We start from the raw sequence: 16,147 nt of genomic DNA, 5'->3' as shown, positions 1-16,147 counted from the left end.
TTGTCAGCCTGAGGTGAAAGGAGCCGGCGGTGCCGAGCCTGCCTTGTCAGGCTGAGCCAGCAGCTACTTTATCCCTGCAGTGTCTTTCTCAGAGTGTTGGTGAGATAAAACCGCTTCACCGGGAGCAGTGCCGCTGGCAGCGGTGTGCACCCCGTTTGTTACCTCTCAGGCTCTTCTTAAAGGCATTGGTCTCTATTCTTAGTAAAGGAAGAAATGAGCTGGGCTTTTCATGAAGCATCTGATCAGTTTTGGTAGACTGAAGTTTACAAAATCTTAAAATACTGCATTACAGGATTTTTTTCTCATCCTAAAGCAAAATACCACTTCAAATGAATCCTCACCGGTGTGGTGAGGATTTTCCATAAGTGAAGTATCTTCATTCTGTATTGTAACCTTATTCTGATGGTTTTCCCCACTTTGTGCTAATTAAAATATGAAATCTGGAATGATAATAAAGAAGGTAATAAAGTAAAATATGAAGCTTGGGGGCATTAACTCACACATGTAGAAAACTCTTGTAATTTGTTGGCAGATGCAAATACATCAGGTGCTTTGTGTGCAGGTTTTCAGATGAAATCAAGTAGACAAAGAGCTCTTCAATATTTTATGTGAGAAAACCATGCACTGTAATGTACACAGCAGTCTAAACAACCACATTATTAATGTGATACTTTAAACCCGTGCATAACTGAGCTCTTAGGCAAGTGCAGTGGTGATTACCTTCCCTACTCCTGCAAATGCTGGCTGGTGGTACTTCTGACACAGTCCTGTCTGTTTCAGCAGACAGCAACAACTGAGACATTCATTTTATGATGGAGCTGCAGAGATGCCAATACAAAACTAACTGAAAACAGAAATGAGTGGATTGCTTTGCACTATTTTTTCTTGTCAGTCACTTTGATTCGATTCTGGTTAAAAAAAAAAAAAAGTTTGCATTTGTTTAAGATACTGTTGTGGTATACTTGGAAAGTTTTGCTGAGAAGTTACATGCATCTACTGTTGTAATATGTGTACATAGGGAATGGCATAAACACAGGGACAACAAAATATTTACTAATGTCCTTAGAAGCCAATATAAATATATCTCTGCTCTTACTCTGCAAAGACTTACGCATGTTCAAACAACTTTATATTCAGAGCTGAATACTTGGATTGCTTTCAATTAGTGTTAGGCACTGTATGATAATATATTCAGCCTACTGATTAAATAAAATAACTCCAAAAAAGAAAGCTAATTGCTGCAACCAGGAAGCATTGTGGTATTAGTGCCTCAGTAGTTAATATGTTGTGGTTGGATATTGCCATTTTAACAGCAGCTGTTACAATTATTGCTTGATATTATGTATTCTGTTGAAATAGGAGAAAAAAGAAAGGTGACAGTATTTTGGAGAACCCATCAATTCCAAATCCTTTTCCTGAGCTGTGTTGCTCGCCGTTTGCATCAGTTTTGTCAGCCAGTCTGTTGCCCAAGGCAACTTCAAGAAAAAAGCAGGTAAGATTTATAAATTATTGTTTGACAGTTCCTAAATTGGTTAAATGAAATCTTGAGGAAAAACTCAGTTATCTATTAAATTATTTTATTAAAATAGAGGTGTTCATATTTCTGTAATTTGGTGAATTTTTTTCTGTAGGTCATCAATGATTGTAGAAAATGAGGTTTGGAATCTGTGACTTAAGACATGACTGTTCTTTCACAGAGTGTATGTGCGGCTCTGCAGATTTTTCAATTTAAGTGGAACCAGGGGCAGGCAGGCAGTACTTTATGTCCTTAAATGAGAAGTTAATTTTGTTTTTCCCTTCCTCCCCACCTCCAATTACTGTCATCAATGTTACAGAACAGAGGGTTTTAACAGTCACTGAACAGCTTTTCTAAAGTTCTGATTTTGCCAGGATAATGGGAAAAACCTAAATGGATGGGGAAGGAGCAGATGCTGTGTACCTGGCTGTATGTTATATGCATGTGTGTTTATCTGTGTGTGGCTGATGTTAATGTATTTCCATAAAGACCTTAAACTGTAAGCCAGGGGAAGATCTGAGCGGGCAGAAAGACCTGGCAGTACTGTTCAGACAGAGTTTCCAGTTATTGGAGATTACTGGTGTCGAAGATCAGTTTCACTCTTTGGAAGCTTACCTGTCTCATCCTCTTTGCTCTTCTTGAGACTGGAAAGAGTTCTCACAAGGAACATCTGTGGGATTAGGATTACTCCCTCCTTCACACTCTGTGTTTTGGTGGTCTGCATGATCCCTGTTTCAACAGTTTTAAGGGTGATATTGGAGGTGTAAGAATTTAACCTTAATGGTTATTCCATTTTTAGATTTGCATGAAGAATATGCTTGGAAGTTGAAGTTTCTTGTAGTTGTATTAACTTTTCTGAAGCTAACTTGCCACAGCTGTTTCTGTGCACCTGCCAGAGAACTTTGTTAGCCAAGTTGTGACTAGTACCCTAAGGAGGACCCTTTTCCTCACTTCTCCAGTGAAAAACATGTATGTGTTGGGAAACTGCCCTGATTTGATTTTGCCCTATTTTGCATTTCCACCATGGTGTCTCTCTGTAAGTTATGGTGTTTTTCTGGACTACTTTTATTGCTTTTAGTACTTATCCTCCAATAGCAATATTAATCTGATGCATTCTAGCCAGTGTGCATCTGAATGTTGTGCATCTGACTGTAAAACTGTTCTAGTTTCCTCTTCTTGAGCAAGGTGGGAGCATTGACTGTGTCTGCAGAGGCAGGAAAAACATTGAATTGGTAATATTATCTTTAAGAACAAAAGGACTAAAAGTCACATTTTAAAAAAGATAGTTTAAATTACTTGCAGGCCTAAATCACAGTCATTGTGGTAATCTTTGGACTTGAAATTGGGAAGCATGATTTAACACACAAAGGTCAACTGCTTTTGTGGTCAGTCATATTTAACATTACTGATAGGCTTCATTGGTTAAATCAGCTTCAGGCTTCCAGAAGCTGAAGTTCATGTCTTCACTGACTTTACTTCTGCTTCTTCCTAAGGGTTCACATGTACTTCTTGTGATGATTTCTGCTCACAGTCCTTCAATTTCTCCTGGATTTTTATTTAAGAATGTAGTGCTTCTTCCGGTAAAAGCAGGAGCAAGAACAACTGGTTTCCTGACAGAAGTGAACTAACATAATGCTGGTGTCTGTTGGAGGGTCTGACCTGTTTTTCAGCTACCAGAAAAATGGAGAGAAATATTCCTGTTACTTTTGTGTAGGCATTTTAACAAGACTATGATTTGTGTCCCCTAGGTGTCTGTTTATGGCCACTGCCCTAAACAGGAGAAATTATAAGGAGAAATTATTCTAGGCCAAGCAGACCATTTTTGAGACTCAGCATGACTGTTGCATTCTTCATCTAAAATTATTAAAGTTAGGGCCAAATGACACTTGTCAAATTGAACTTTTATCTTTGAAATTCAGGTCCTAATAGGTTAAAAAATTACTCAGGTTTAAAAAGAAAGGAATGCTGAGCAGGTGTGCAAAGAGAAGTGAACTGGCTGTGACTTTGACTTCCCACAGGTGGCTGTGGAGCTGTGCTCGGAAATGTTGTATTTCCACCCCCTGTCCTTATTTTGTCAACTTTGTAGCAGCTCTGTGTGCAAATATGTATCTGTATACAAAAATTTCATGAATATTACTGTTACATTTTGATAGTTCACTAACTCTTAAGAGAAACCAGCTACTCTTAAGAAATTTTTTTTTTGTGCATAGCGTTGACAGCTGCCAGAATTCTTTCTCCTCTGATGATCTACATATGTTTTCAGTGATTCTTCTTTTAGATTGCTTGCTTTTGATTTAGTTTCTTTTTCTTCTCTGCGTTTAATTTCAAGCATAGGGCAGGAAAATTGCAGAGTGAATTTCTACTTGTGTCTTGTAGATAACTATTATCAAAATGGGTGTTTCTAAAAGAAAAAAAAAGAAAAGATGCCTCTTCTGTCTTGTTTTTCTCTCCAAAAGAGATTTTCTGCTTCTGTAGAAGAAAGAAGTTGTCATGAATATCTTCTCTTTTATTCATAGCACCTGTGACATCTGAAATCTTTCTACTTCTAAATAGATTATTAACGTTATTTTGAATTCTTGTTTTTCGAAGCTGAAATTCTTACTGTCTTCTAATGATCTTTTATTGTAAGCTTCTCAAAACGTTGAACATGCTGCTTGAACAGCATGTTTGTGGGGTTGACTCACTGAAAATAAGTTTATAAAAGCAAATTGGTAAAAGCCATGTAGCAGAATAGTGATTTGCCTCTGTGCTTGGGAAGTGGTATGTCCATGTCTCGAAACATTATTTGGTCTGCCTCACCAACACAGCTGTCCATCTCTTTTCTCCCCTTGCAGTTTTGGAAGAGTTTTGTGTTATATTTTTGAATCACAGAATCATTAAGTTTGGAAAAGACTTCCCAGATTGTTGGGTCCAACCTTTGACTGAGCACCACCATGTTTGGTTAACCATAGCACCAAGTGCCATGTCCATTAGTGTCTTGAGCCCTGCCAGGGATGGTGACTCTACTGGAACCTCCCTGTTCCAGTGCTTGACAACCCTTTCACCAAAAAAATGCAGAAAAGCTGGCAGCCCACAGCTTGGAGAAGTGCACTCTTCCCTGGGCTGGGAACTGTCTGCATGGCCAGGCCCAGAGGGTGCTGGTGAGTTGTGCTGCTGCGCCAGCGGGTGTCCGGTCACTAGAGGTGTCCCCAGGGATCAGTGTTGGGCCTGGTCTTGTGTAACGACCTTACTGATTGTCTGGATGAGGGCATCGAGCCCACCATTAGCAAATTCAAAGACCATGGGGAGCTGGGTCAGACTTTGATCTGCTGGAGGGCAGGAAGGCCCTGTGGAGGGACCTGGACAGGCTGGATGGATGGGCCAGACCAGGGGCACGAGGTTCAGCATGACCAAGTGCTGGTGCTGCACTCGGGATGCAACAGCCCCATGCAGTGATGCAGGCTGGGGGCAGAGTGGCTGGAAAGTGGCCCAGCAGAAAAGGCCCTTGGGGGTGCTGGTTGGCAGCAGCTGACCATGAGCCAGTGTGTGCCCAGGTGGCCAGGAAAGTCAAGGGCATCCTGGCCTGTATAAGGAATAGTGGGCCCTGCAGGTCCCTGTGGTGAGGCCACACCTTGAGTGCTGTGTTCATTTCTGGGCTCCTCACTTGGAAGAAGGATGTGGAGATACTGGAGAGTGTCCAGTGAAGGGCAACAGGGCCCATGAAAGGACTGCAGAATGTGTCTTGTGAGGAGTGGCTGAGGGAGCAGGCTTTGGTTAGTCCCAAGGAGTCTCAGGAGGGGCCTCATTGCTCTTTACAGCTCCCTGAAAAGAGATTAGGGTGGGGTGGGGGCTGCTCTCTGCAGTGAGAACACATGGAAGTGTTCTTAAGCTGAGGCAGGGCAAATTCAGATTAGATAATTGAAAAATGCTTTTACTGCTAGGGTGGGCTGGCATCAGAGTGGGGTGCCCAGTGGGGTAATGGAGTCACCATCCCTGTTTCAGAGGCATCTGCACCTGGTGCTGGGTGGTGGTTTAGGGGTTACAGTGGTGGTGCTTGGGTTGATGGTTGGACTGGGTGACTGTAAAGTATCTTCCAAACCAGGTCATTCTCTGATTCTATGAAATGTGTTCAGATAAACTGAATTTCATGTTTCAGGTGGTAGGTTTTTATCTAAATAGGCCAAGAAAATACCATTTTTCCCCTCATGTCCAACACAGTGTGGTCAGTTTGGTGGATGGTGGGAAATGTTGCCTTCCTCTGAGGAATCAAGCATCTGCTGCTTCTGAGTGGAATCTCTGAACTTGCATGGAAAATCTAATTGTGCCTCAAAGCTTGTGTTCTCTAAGAAATTACAAGGAACTGAAAATATAAAACACTGCACTTCTGGCTTTAATTATGATTAAAATAAATATTAGTAGGAAAAAGTATGAAATGTAAGAAAACTTATTCTGTTCTTGTTGTCTTTGGTAAAATGAACTAAGATGTTACTGTAGCTTTATGGAAGCTTAGTTTTTTGCTTTCTGAAAAAAAAAACCCCTGAATATTTTCACTGCAGAAGCTGACTCTTGCCCTGCTCAAGGATAAGCCAAAAAGTGTTTCATGACAAAAGTAGTTCAAGGTAATTAGTGCCTTGTTTCTTTAAATTAAATTAGAAGTGCAAAAATAAAACTCAAGTAAATCTCAAGGTCAAGAAAATTTGAAATTTTACCTTGCCTCTTTTGTCTTTCTTGATGTTCTAAACAAGTAGATATTTTTATCATGTAGAATCCAAATGTGCTCCCACAATGTTCTTTCCAGGAATTCAGTTGTATGGAGACCTCAAATACATGTGATTGTAGTGGAATTGACTTTGCTTTTTGTATTCATAAAGGTTTTAATGTAAAGCTCTTTGACAAAGAAGAGCCAACAGGAACTTCATGTTTAAGAGCAGAGTTTTTAAAAATGTGTACTGTTCTAAGTTTATGAATACTATTGAGCATTGACTGTTGTAATTGGAGCACCATTTATTATTTTTTTTACAGCTATAATTCAGGGTCTTCTAATGTATCTGCTTGGAGCCTCATTTTCCAAAACTGCATATAATTCTACTAGCAGATATACAGGGCTAAGTCTTTGGTACTTAAATGTGTTTATGACAGATTTTTTGTCTGAAATATCTGTTTACTATTGACTTTCAAAAAGTGCAAAAACAAAAAGGGTTTTTTTTTGAAATGCAGTGATTCATAAATTGCCAATCAATTTCCAAGGGTTGCGACATCTCTTACGACCAAAAGAGGCATTTCTTGAATTTACTCTGTAATTCCAGTCTGTGTGTTTGTTGCCAGATTTCCTTCCAAGCTGGAGACAATGGCACATGTCCTCCTTTGTAAGTTCTCAAATCTTTTCTTCTTTACAGCCTCCAAACATATATCAGTTTTCCCCATGGCTTTCCCTTAAATTACACAAGAAAGTCAAAAGGGAAAGGAAAAAACTCTTCCAACCAGTTTATAGATTAACAGTAAAAACATTTTGTGCAGAACGGAATTAAAGAGCTCAATGAAATCTCTAATATAAGGATTGCAAAAAGGATTCAGTTGGATCCCTTTCTGTGATGTTTCTTTTGGTGGTCTACTCCAGTTCCTGTGCTCTGTTCTTCATTGATATGTTGTACCTGCCCACCAAGGAAAGATTTATTGATATTACAGTATATTGGAATTATTTAGAGCCCTATTAAAACTTGCTCTTTTAATGCAGGTACCTTTGACCAGTCATCTTAACACTGTGACAGTCACTTGTCTACAAAGGTAAAAATCAGGAGGCAAGGTTGAACAGTTTCTTGTTTTAGCAATGAGGAATATTGCCTGGCTTATACTGGACGTGCCCTATCACAAGCTGTGTGATATATCAGCCTGGGAAAACTTCAGAATAATCACCTGTTTGTTTCTTTTTATATTTTACTTCTTTACATTGAAATTAGCTGCTTTCTGTCAAACTTCATGTTAGTGTTTCCTTTCACTTTTTTACTGTCCAAAAACAACTCAAAGACTGTAAAAATTAAGACTGTAAACATTCTAACTTCACAAAAATAGCATTTTCCCCCCCATTCTAATAGGCAAGAAAACAAGTAACTTTTGTGGTTACTAAGATACTGCCTCTGTGAGCTTTTTGCTTAATTTGTAACATCAGGAAGGTGTTAGGCTTTAAGTTTTACAGTTTTCACTTGTATAAAATAAAAAAAAATCATCAGTACTGTCAAAGATTTTGGTAGACATATTGCCAGTGTTTGTCAGATTGAAATGGTTTTAACAATCCTTTGGATTTTGATTGTTTTGAATTCATCAGCCTAAAAGTCAAACCTGAAGCTGCTTATATTTTTTTTTAGGCCCATTTTCTCAATACAGGAAACTGCCTCTTCTGTGCTATTTGGGAAGTTCTATTTTGAACAAGAAACCTTTGTGATGTTGCAGTAGATCTAATAACTTGTCCAGAAAAACCTCTGTAAATTTGGAAACCTTGATTTTTCCAAGAAGTGAACCATTAATATTTATCTATTGAATTCTGCATTGACTAGCTGGTATTTTGGCCCTGTCAAGTCTCTGTGTCTAGAGCAGGTGATGATACAAACATTATCAACTTCTTTGAATGTGCAAGAGACTTGTCAGTTAAAGGCAGGTGAAACTGCAGGGAACTCTCTTATGCTGCTGAGTCACTTGTGATAACTCAGTTTTATTGAATTTGACATTAAAAGATTAAACTCTTGTGAATGGAGTTTGAATCCTCATAATTTACAGAATGAAATGAGATGTGATGGATACTAACACAGTTTTTATTTATAATTGCTCCCAGGGACAGGTACTTTTATTTAGGGTTAGATTGGAGAGCTGGAAAGTTTGGCTCATTTTGTAGCCACTCCATAGCTGCCATAGACAGATCAGTGATTAAAGAAATATTTTATTGGCAGATCTTTTCTGAGGTTTCTTCTCAGTGATGGCATTGTCAGTAAGTGGTGCTGTGTTAAGGAGGCATGCATTGTAACAGCAGAACCCTATTGGCATCTTCCTTTTATGGACCATTGTCTGAACTGTCATTGATCAGAACAGATACATGTTCCCCTCTGATTTCCTGGGACACACAGTCTAGATTAATCAGAATAGTGTTTAGTAATATTCATAAAATTAGATGAAGCCTTAAGTATTTTTGTGGGGTTTTTTCCTCCATTTTGTTTTTCCTCAATGTTCTCTTCTGGTCTTATAAAACTTCTGTTGTTCTTTTCTGGTCTTCTTTTGTTGTGTCATTGCCCAGTATTTTAAACACCAGTGTTATATCAGCTACTGGTATTTTTATATTATAAACTGTTTATAGTTGCCTTGAATGAGACTAGGGTGGTCAATGATTAATAGTTAAATTACTTAAATGATACAGGTTTAGTAAAGTTGACAACTTAGATGATTCTTAATAAAGGTTTACAACCCCTTTTGAATGAAAAAGTGTGCAACAGAAGGAGAAAATACAAGGTACTTTACCATACATTTTACAGTACTAAAAAGTGTGTAAGATGATTGAATGTTCATGATTTTATCATCATAAAACTTTGTTAGTTTAGTGTTGGGGCATTAGCTGAAGAATGGAACTCAAATTCAGATCAGTTTTTCCTAGGAGTTTTGGTGCAGTTTTTAGCATATCCTTGAATTACTGCATTTCTGATGTTCAGAGTTATTATCTTTTCAAATAAGAGCTTGAGAACTATAGAAACAAGGAGAGGCATATTCCCATCCTGCTCCTGTGCATAAATGTTGACACAATAAGTATAATTTAGATTTTATATTAAAAAAATTCCATGCCTCCATAAAAACACCACTGTTGAACCTGGTCAGTTTTCACTAGGTGGAATTAACTTGATCATCCATGTAGAATAGTATTGAATATTTGTGATTGATAAAATAATTTAATACTCTTTATGCATTCATATTTTCTTGTACCTATTTACAGTAGATAGCTGAGGACTTACTTGTTCTTTCACGTGATAATTCCAGAGCCACTAATACAGTATGGTTGTTCCCCCATGGTTTTTGCTTCATGCTCTTTTTAACTCTTTGCAGTGGTAATCTTTACTCTGTGACAAGTGTTATTAAGAGATCAAGCTAGAGTTGTAATGAAAACTGAACCAATTGGAGATGACACTGTTAGGACAGGAAAATAATTCCTCACTTTTTTCAGGTGCCTGCTGATATCATGCTTCTCTCTCTGCTTTCAGTTCCCTTGCATAAGAAATGTATAGAAGCTGTCAATAAACCTGAGATCTCTCACCCTTCTTACCACACTCTGTAGCAGAGGACAACCTATATCTGTGTCTTAACATCTGCAGATCACTCAGATGAGAGTCTTTAGGATAATAGCTGTCTGTTGCTGCTTGTGTAGCAGGAACACCAATGGCAGTGGAAGGGCATCCTCTTAGGGACAGTTCATGCTGATCTCTTTTTGTGTGCAGAGGCAGTAACTGATACAGCTTCCAGCTGGGGATGTCAGGGCTCAGAGTTTCCAAACTTTTCTAGCAGTTGCTTATTCCTATGAAGAAGATGGCACTTGTGTCTCTAGCAAGTGGTGAAACTTGGCAATGATAAGTTGGAGATAACAGCTGACCAATGCCCATGTCCTCCGTGTTTGTCTTCAGCACATTTAAAGCTGCTACTTCTAAAGGCATTCACATTTTTATGATTGCTTTTGATTTGGGAATGAACAGAAAGGGAGAATTTCAAGCCAGAGTGTTTAAGCATGCCTCTCGTGTTATAGTCCTGATGGGAGTCACCTCAAATGGGAATATTTAAAAAGAAAAAGCTAATCAGGCCAACAAAAATCTTTCATGAAGGGCAGTTGTGGGAGGAGAAATTAAGAGGAAGAAGAAATTAGACCTCTGCTCTAGTAACAATGTGAAGTTGCTTTTCTCCTGTTTCAAGTCACAGAACATTGATTTGCAGCTAATCAGCTCATATTTTAGCCCAATAGTGTACATGATATTTAATACTGAAGTCCCAAGAGAGAAACATATATCGGTTATCTTAGTTGTGTGCCTGTGCTTCAAATTAGGATACTGATGATACAGCTCTGTCTTTTAGCTTTTTCACTTGATATTATATCCACAGGAAATCAATATACACGAGATTGTCCTGTGATCAGAATGGGATTTTTCAATTAGTGCATTCTTGGGCTATAAATAGCCTTTTTTATTAGTTATGTTATGATAACTCCTGTTACTGATTACATTAAGACTTGGTGTTTATGAACAGCTGCAAGCTCTTGATAATGGCACAGAAATGGTATCAGCTGTTGAGAAACAGGCTGGAGGTTTGCAAGAATTTATTCTCATAATTGCTAGAATTCACTGCTGTGTAGTGAGAGGAAAGCCCTTGCAATACGAGGGTTTTCTTAAATAACTCAGCTGACAGAACTTCATCAGTGTGCTTTTCTATCAGGCTTGAACCTATTGATTGATCACAAAAATAGGCAGCTGAAAAGCTTTGCAAGGAGCATGTGTAACAATGCTTCAAGATCCCCCTAGTTTGTGAGGAAAAGTGGCAGGGATGGAAAGCTTCATTACGTTCCTTGTGGCTCATACTTAGTGAATTTCCTAGGTACATTGCAATGTCTGTGTTGCTTTACAGGTAATACAGTCTGTTTTATGCAACTGCATCTGCACCAGTCCTTATTGAGCCTCCAGGAGGGTGTACTGTATGCTATGTGTGAAGACTAAGACCTGTTAGTTTTCTTTGTGTAAGGGACTATATGAGTAGAAAAACAACACCTCAATCACTTTGAAACCTCTCTTTTGTGGGGTGGTTTTAAAGTAAGTATTTATTTGCCCAGTGTATGTAAATGTACCTGTGCAAAAACCACACTGTGTGTGTTTCTATGGTCACACATTAAAGGGCTCTTCTGCTAAAGAGATAAAGTGGCTGTGCCAGGCAGACAGGAGCTCTCACAAGGAAGGGCAAATAGCACCATGAATAACTTACCTGATTTACCTTGGTCTTGTGTAATAAACTACTGCCTTAGCTCAAAGACAAGTACAAAAAATAGCATCAAAAATTTTTATAAACCTTACTGGATTTATATTATCTGGATTTTTCCTTTTCATCTACAGAAGCAAAAGCTGAGTGTGATTTGTTCTGTTACGTATAAATGCTCACATTCCTGCATTATATCTGGCCGAGCTAGGAATAGATCAGCTCTTGTGACTCCGTATTCAGTGCCTTAAGGACATCACTGACCTTCCTCTTCTAGCAGGAGATCTCTATTCCATATGTTCTTCTAAAACCCTTATTGGAGTTACTAATTTACTAAGGGCATTTCAATTCTTGCCCACTCCATTTAGTCACGCTTTCTTAAGTGGCAAGAAGTAGAAGTGGTTTATATTTTGAAGTGTCTAAAAAGTATCTGCACAATGTTTTCACAACTGTATCTGGTAGCTTAGTGACAAAAATAGGAGTGAAAAGCTGCATAAACATAGTTATTTCAGCAAGTGAGCTGGATCTGATTTCCTTCCTGTCTACCAGCACCAGCAAAATTCCTTGCAGACCTGCCATGGACAAGGAAAATCTTTTATCTGTAGGAAAAAAAATAAAGTGGTCATATGTTTCTCTGAAGGCATATTTGGCTTCCAAAGCCTTTCTGTATCTCACATTTATCAATAGAACTCCTCTTGACTTTCACATGGTGAAGTGATTCTAAAAGGCTTGCACTTAGAAGTTGTGTTTTATTCAATTTATTTTCATAAATGTATGTTTGTGAAATTTAAAAAAAGAAAATATTTTAATTAATGTTATCTTTAGTACTCTTGGATGCAACCATGTTTACTTTCACTAGTATACATAAATTACTGTAATATTTTTTTAAACCTAATCATTATTTGAATATTGGATTTTTATTACCAAGTCAAATGCAACACTTAATTTTTTGGTTACTTTCTGAATGGGTCTGGTCTGTTCATCTGATTGGAAAAGATACAATACAGATAATTGCACTGAGGAAAATGAGCCTTTGCTTCACCTTGCAGACAAATGGGTCAATTTTATTCATAGAGCAAAAAGCTGCACATGCTTTCAAGAGCCAAGGACCTTCAGTACCCAAGGGTAAGGAAAAATGGCTTGGGCTATTTTTGTTTCTTTCCCAGTGAAGTCACTAATGCAATGCTGCTAGTTCTGCAGCTGCTGTTACCCAAACATTTTTTCATAATATCCGAGGGAAAAAGAGTAGAGGGAGTTTTTTGTCCTGGTGCTGCAATTATGTGCATGTCTAATATTCCTTGAGTAAAACGCCTGTGGGATTGGGCTCTGGTACCACAAGTTTTTTTCTGGCTCTTACAGCAAAATTTTGGAGCTATATTATAGAATTTTGAAAACATGCTCCCACAGGAAATAAAAACTGTGTGCCTGAAAGGTAAAAACCTAATTGCAAACACTTGACATTTATCATAGCTATCTCTAGTAGAAAAGGATGTTAATTCCAAATGTTACGTAAGTAACACTTTAAACTTGATCTCAGAAGTACTTTTTTATTTTATCAAAACAATCATAAAGATTTTGGACTGGAGTTGGACAAAAATAAAATGAAATAAATACCTTAAATCTAAAAGATTAGTTGCTATGGATCTCTTGCTGCTATAAACTGAATGTAGAAGGAGTCAAAGTTAAAAGTGAACCTTTATTATAAGGCAAGGAAATGAGTTGTTTAATAATAATGCTGTATTTTAATTGGTTTATGGTTTTATTAGAAGCTCTTGTTTTAAAGCTAACAACGAGGATCAAATGTCTGTCTCTAAAGAAGTTCTCTTTGTGACTTGGCATAAGTTTCTTATCAGTTTTTTTCCATCCTGTGTGTCTCAATCAAGAACAACAGGTTTTGAAATTTTAGGAAAATATTTATCTTTACTTCCTATTCCTTGGCAGTATTTTATTACTAATTGAGAGCTGGTGCTAAAATGCCAGTACAATGCAGGTTTTATTTTTTGGAGGGAGTTTTATTTTTTGTATTTATGGTGTTTGCTCCTCTTGTTCATCAACAGAACTTATTTAAGTACTGCAGTTTTAGGGTTTGAGAAGGGTGATTTAGCGGGAAAAGAGATGCTTGAATTCATAGATTCTGAGGTATCTCAGTGGTGCCAGAGACTTGTTATGTATTTCCCACCTGGAAAACTCTCAAATCAGAAAATCCCATGAAATAAAATTATTTATTTTTAACTTGTCATTGTACAGTTTCCTATGTCTTGGAGATGAGATTCTTTTCTAGATACTTTGGGATTAATACAGAGTGTGTTCATTTCCACTGGGGAAAAAAAAAAACCCTATAAATAGGTTCTAGTGAAATTTAGTATGGATTATTGTAATATTTACCAAGTCAGTCCTGAATACTTTTAGGACCTATGCATCAGGTGTATGATCAAAATATGCTTGCAGTGACTGCCTATGAAACACAGCAGCCTGCATATCTGACATGTTATTCTTCAAGAAGCTATGAGTGCTTAATAAAAATAATTTTTTAAAAAATGTCTGCAATCTTCAGCTGTGAAAAGCAATGTTTCTGATAAGAACTGCTTGGTCAAGAGTTATAAAAGGAATACCCAATATCACAGTTCTAACATCTGTTTAATAATTTGGTTTACAACAGAAATTTTGCTTAGTCATGCTGCATAAAAGCAGAAAAAAATTTCTGTTATTAAGTGCATTATGAGACCTTTAAAAAGAATTATAGCTTGCTTTATCATTTAAACAATACAAAATGTTGCCTTTTTTGACAAAGAAGAAAAAAACCCCAGATTTCCTTTGTCAAACCATGTTAATGAAAACAGATTTTTTATGCAGATATTTGATACATAAAATAATTATGTGAATGGGGGTGATTAAAAACTTGGGTTCATAAAACAGTCTTAAATGTCACTCCTTGAAACATTTTGTGTGTCATTATTTCAGACCTTGGTTGCATTGGAAAGGTAGTAATTGCATTACTTAAAGTAAAAGGGATGTTTTGCTTCTGCTTTGAATAAAGGTAGTTAAGAATCATATAATTAAACTCCATGGATTCATTAAATCTATTCTTGTGCTCAGTTACTTCTCTGGAATTCAAAGATCAGAAGCACTGAAGAGTATTTTGTTTCCCTGGAAAAAGCCAGAGAAAAAGTCCCAAGACTGTAAGCACTCAGTGTGAGGTGTTAGAATGCAGTCTTTAATGATTTGGTTTTGTTTTGACAGTAAAGACAAAGCTCTGAGTGATAGAAATGCATGTTGTTCTGCTTATTTTTATAGCCAGAGATAGTGTGGGCATTTGCAAGGACAGAACACAAGTTTTCAAGCTCTTTGGTTGGTTGATTTGTATTTTGTCCTACCCCAGTGTGTTCTGTCATTGGCTTTGAGTAGGACTGAATTCACATAAATGGAATGACATTTACTGGAGCCCGAGTCTTTGTGCTGACTCTCCAATATTTAGGTTATGAGGAATTAGGTTTCAAGAAATATTGCTAACTACTTTGTTCTGCTTCGTGTTATCACCTGGATGAAGGTTGGCAAATTCTGTGAAAAGCAGACATGAATTTGTCTTCCAGAAGAGTAACGTTGCCTGCAGTTATGCCAATAACTCTGCAGAAAAGGGTATGGCATTTAAATCAGTCTTTTAATTCTGACATTAGTATGGGTTGCTAGCAATGTTTAAACATGGCTGTATTTATTTTTTCACCTTTTCTTAAATTTCTCTAGTGTAATAATCATGTTTCTTATTTGATAAATGTAGAAATTTTTGATTTCATTATGTGAAATATGTTTGCTTATAAATATATATGTGTCCACAATTGAATTTTTTTACTGGTGCTCTTTTCTCTGTAACTCTAATTTTGTACTTTGTGCAGGAAATTATTTTTCTTAGAGATTAATGTAGTTTTTAAAATGTCATGATTGCTTTAAAATATGCCTCTTTTGAAGGCTACGATACTGTTCGTAACAAAGGATTACTGGAGTCTGCTTCCACAGGTTTTGCATCAGCCTTAAACACAATGTGCTCTTGCCTTTAGAGCGGATGGCCCATCATGTATTTTGGGAACCAGGGTGACACTGTACAGTGTTTTTCCTTAGCCACTGTACCTTGCCTTTATTTGTTGTCTCAATAAAAAGTGTAAGCAGTGCAAAATGATTACATCTGTGTGCACCAGGATTGCCTAGTGTAACTCAATGCGTTGGGGGTATCTGTGAAGTTAAAAATACACACGGAAATGAAGTACAGAAATATGACTCTCTGCTGAGCCAGATATGTTAACTTATGAGAAGTTATTTCAAACAAGTTGTAAGTTATTAATTAGTTCGATTTATTTTGTAAATGTGGAGATATTTTTCAAAACCTCATTGCTGCATAATGTGCTTAACTCATTGTTAATAGACTCTTCTGTTAGTCAGTGGCTTTTTAATGTATCAGCATTGTGAAAAATGAAAGTTCACTGAAGGATTGCTACAGTATTAAATGGTTCTCATGAGCAGTTTATGTGGAATGCAGCATATATTTATGGCAATTAGTCCTGTGGGTCTAAAGAAGTATATAAACACATAACTTTTATTGATTTGTGATATAAATGGTATTCATTTATATTATTTCATTGTTTGAGTTGGAGGGGCAGCCTGTAAGCATAATTGGGATTG

At 37.3% G+C, this 16,147-nt stretch overlaps 1 protein-coding gene across 1 annotated transcript in view; it reads left to right on the top strand.

Moving 5' to 3' along the window:
- The window catches only part of GRB14 (growth factor receptor bound protein 14), a 58,168-nt gene that overhangs the window by 410 nt on the left and 41,611 nt on the right, over positions 1-16,147 (top strand). Inside the window, exon 2 of the mRNA XM_063162007.1 lies at positions 1,360-1,492. Coding sequence (XP_063018077.1) covers positions 1,360-1,492 — 133 coding nt within the window. The remainder of the gene's footprint in view (positions 1-1,359; positions 1,493-16,147) is intronic.

The sequence above is a fragment of the Melospiza melodia genome, chromosome 8 (assembly GCF_035770615.1).
Source record: "Melospiza melodia melodia isolate bMelMel2 chromosome 8, bMelMel2.pri, whole genome shotgun sequence".
In the NCBI taxonomy this organism is placed as follows: domain Eukaryota; kingdom Metazoa; phylum Chordata; class Aves; order Passeriformes; family Passerellidae; genus Melospiza; species Melospiza melodia.
Note: the sequence above shows the minus strand (reverse complement) of the source record. Positions and strands in the feature narration are given on the sequence as shown.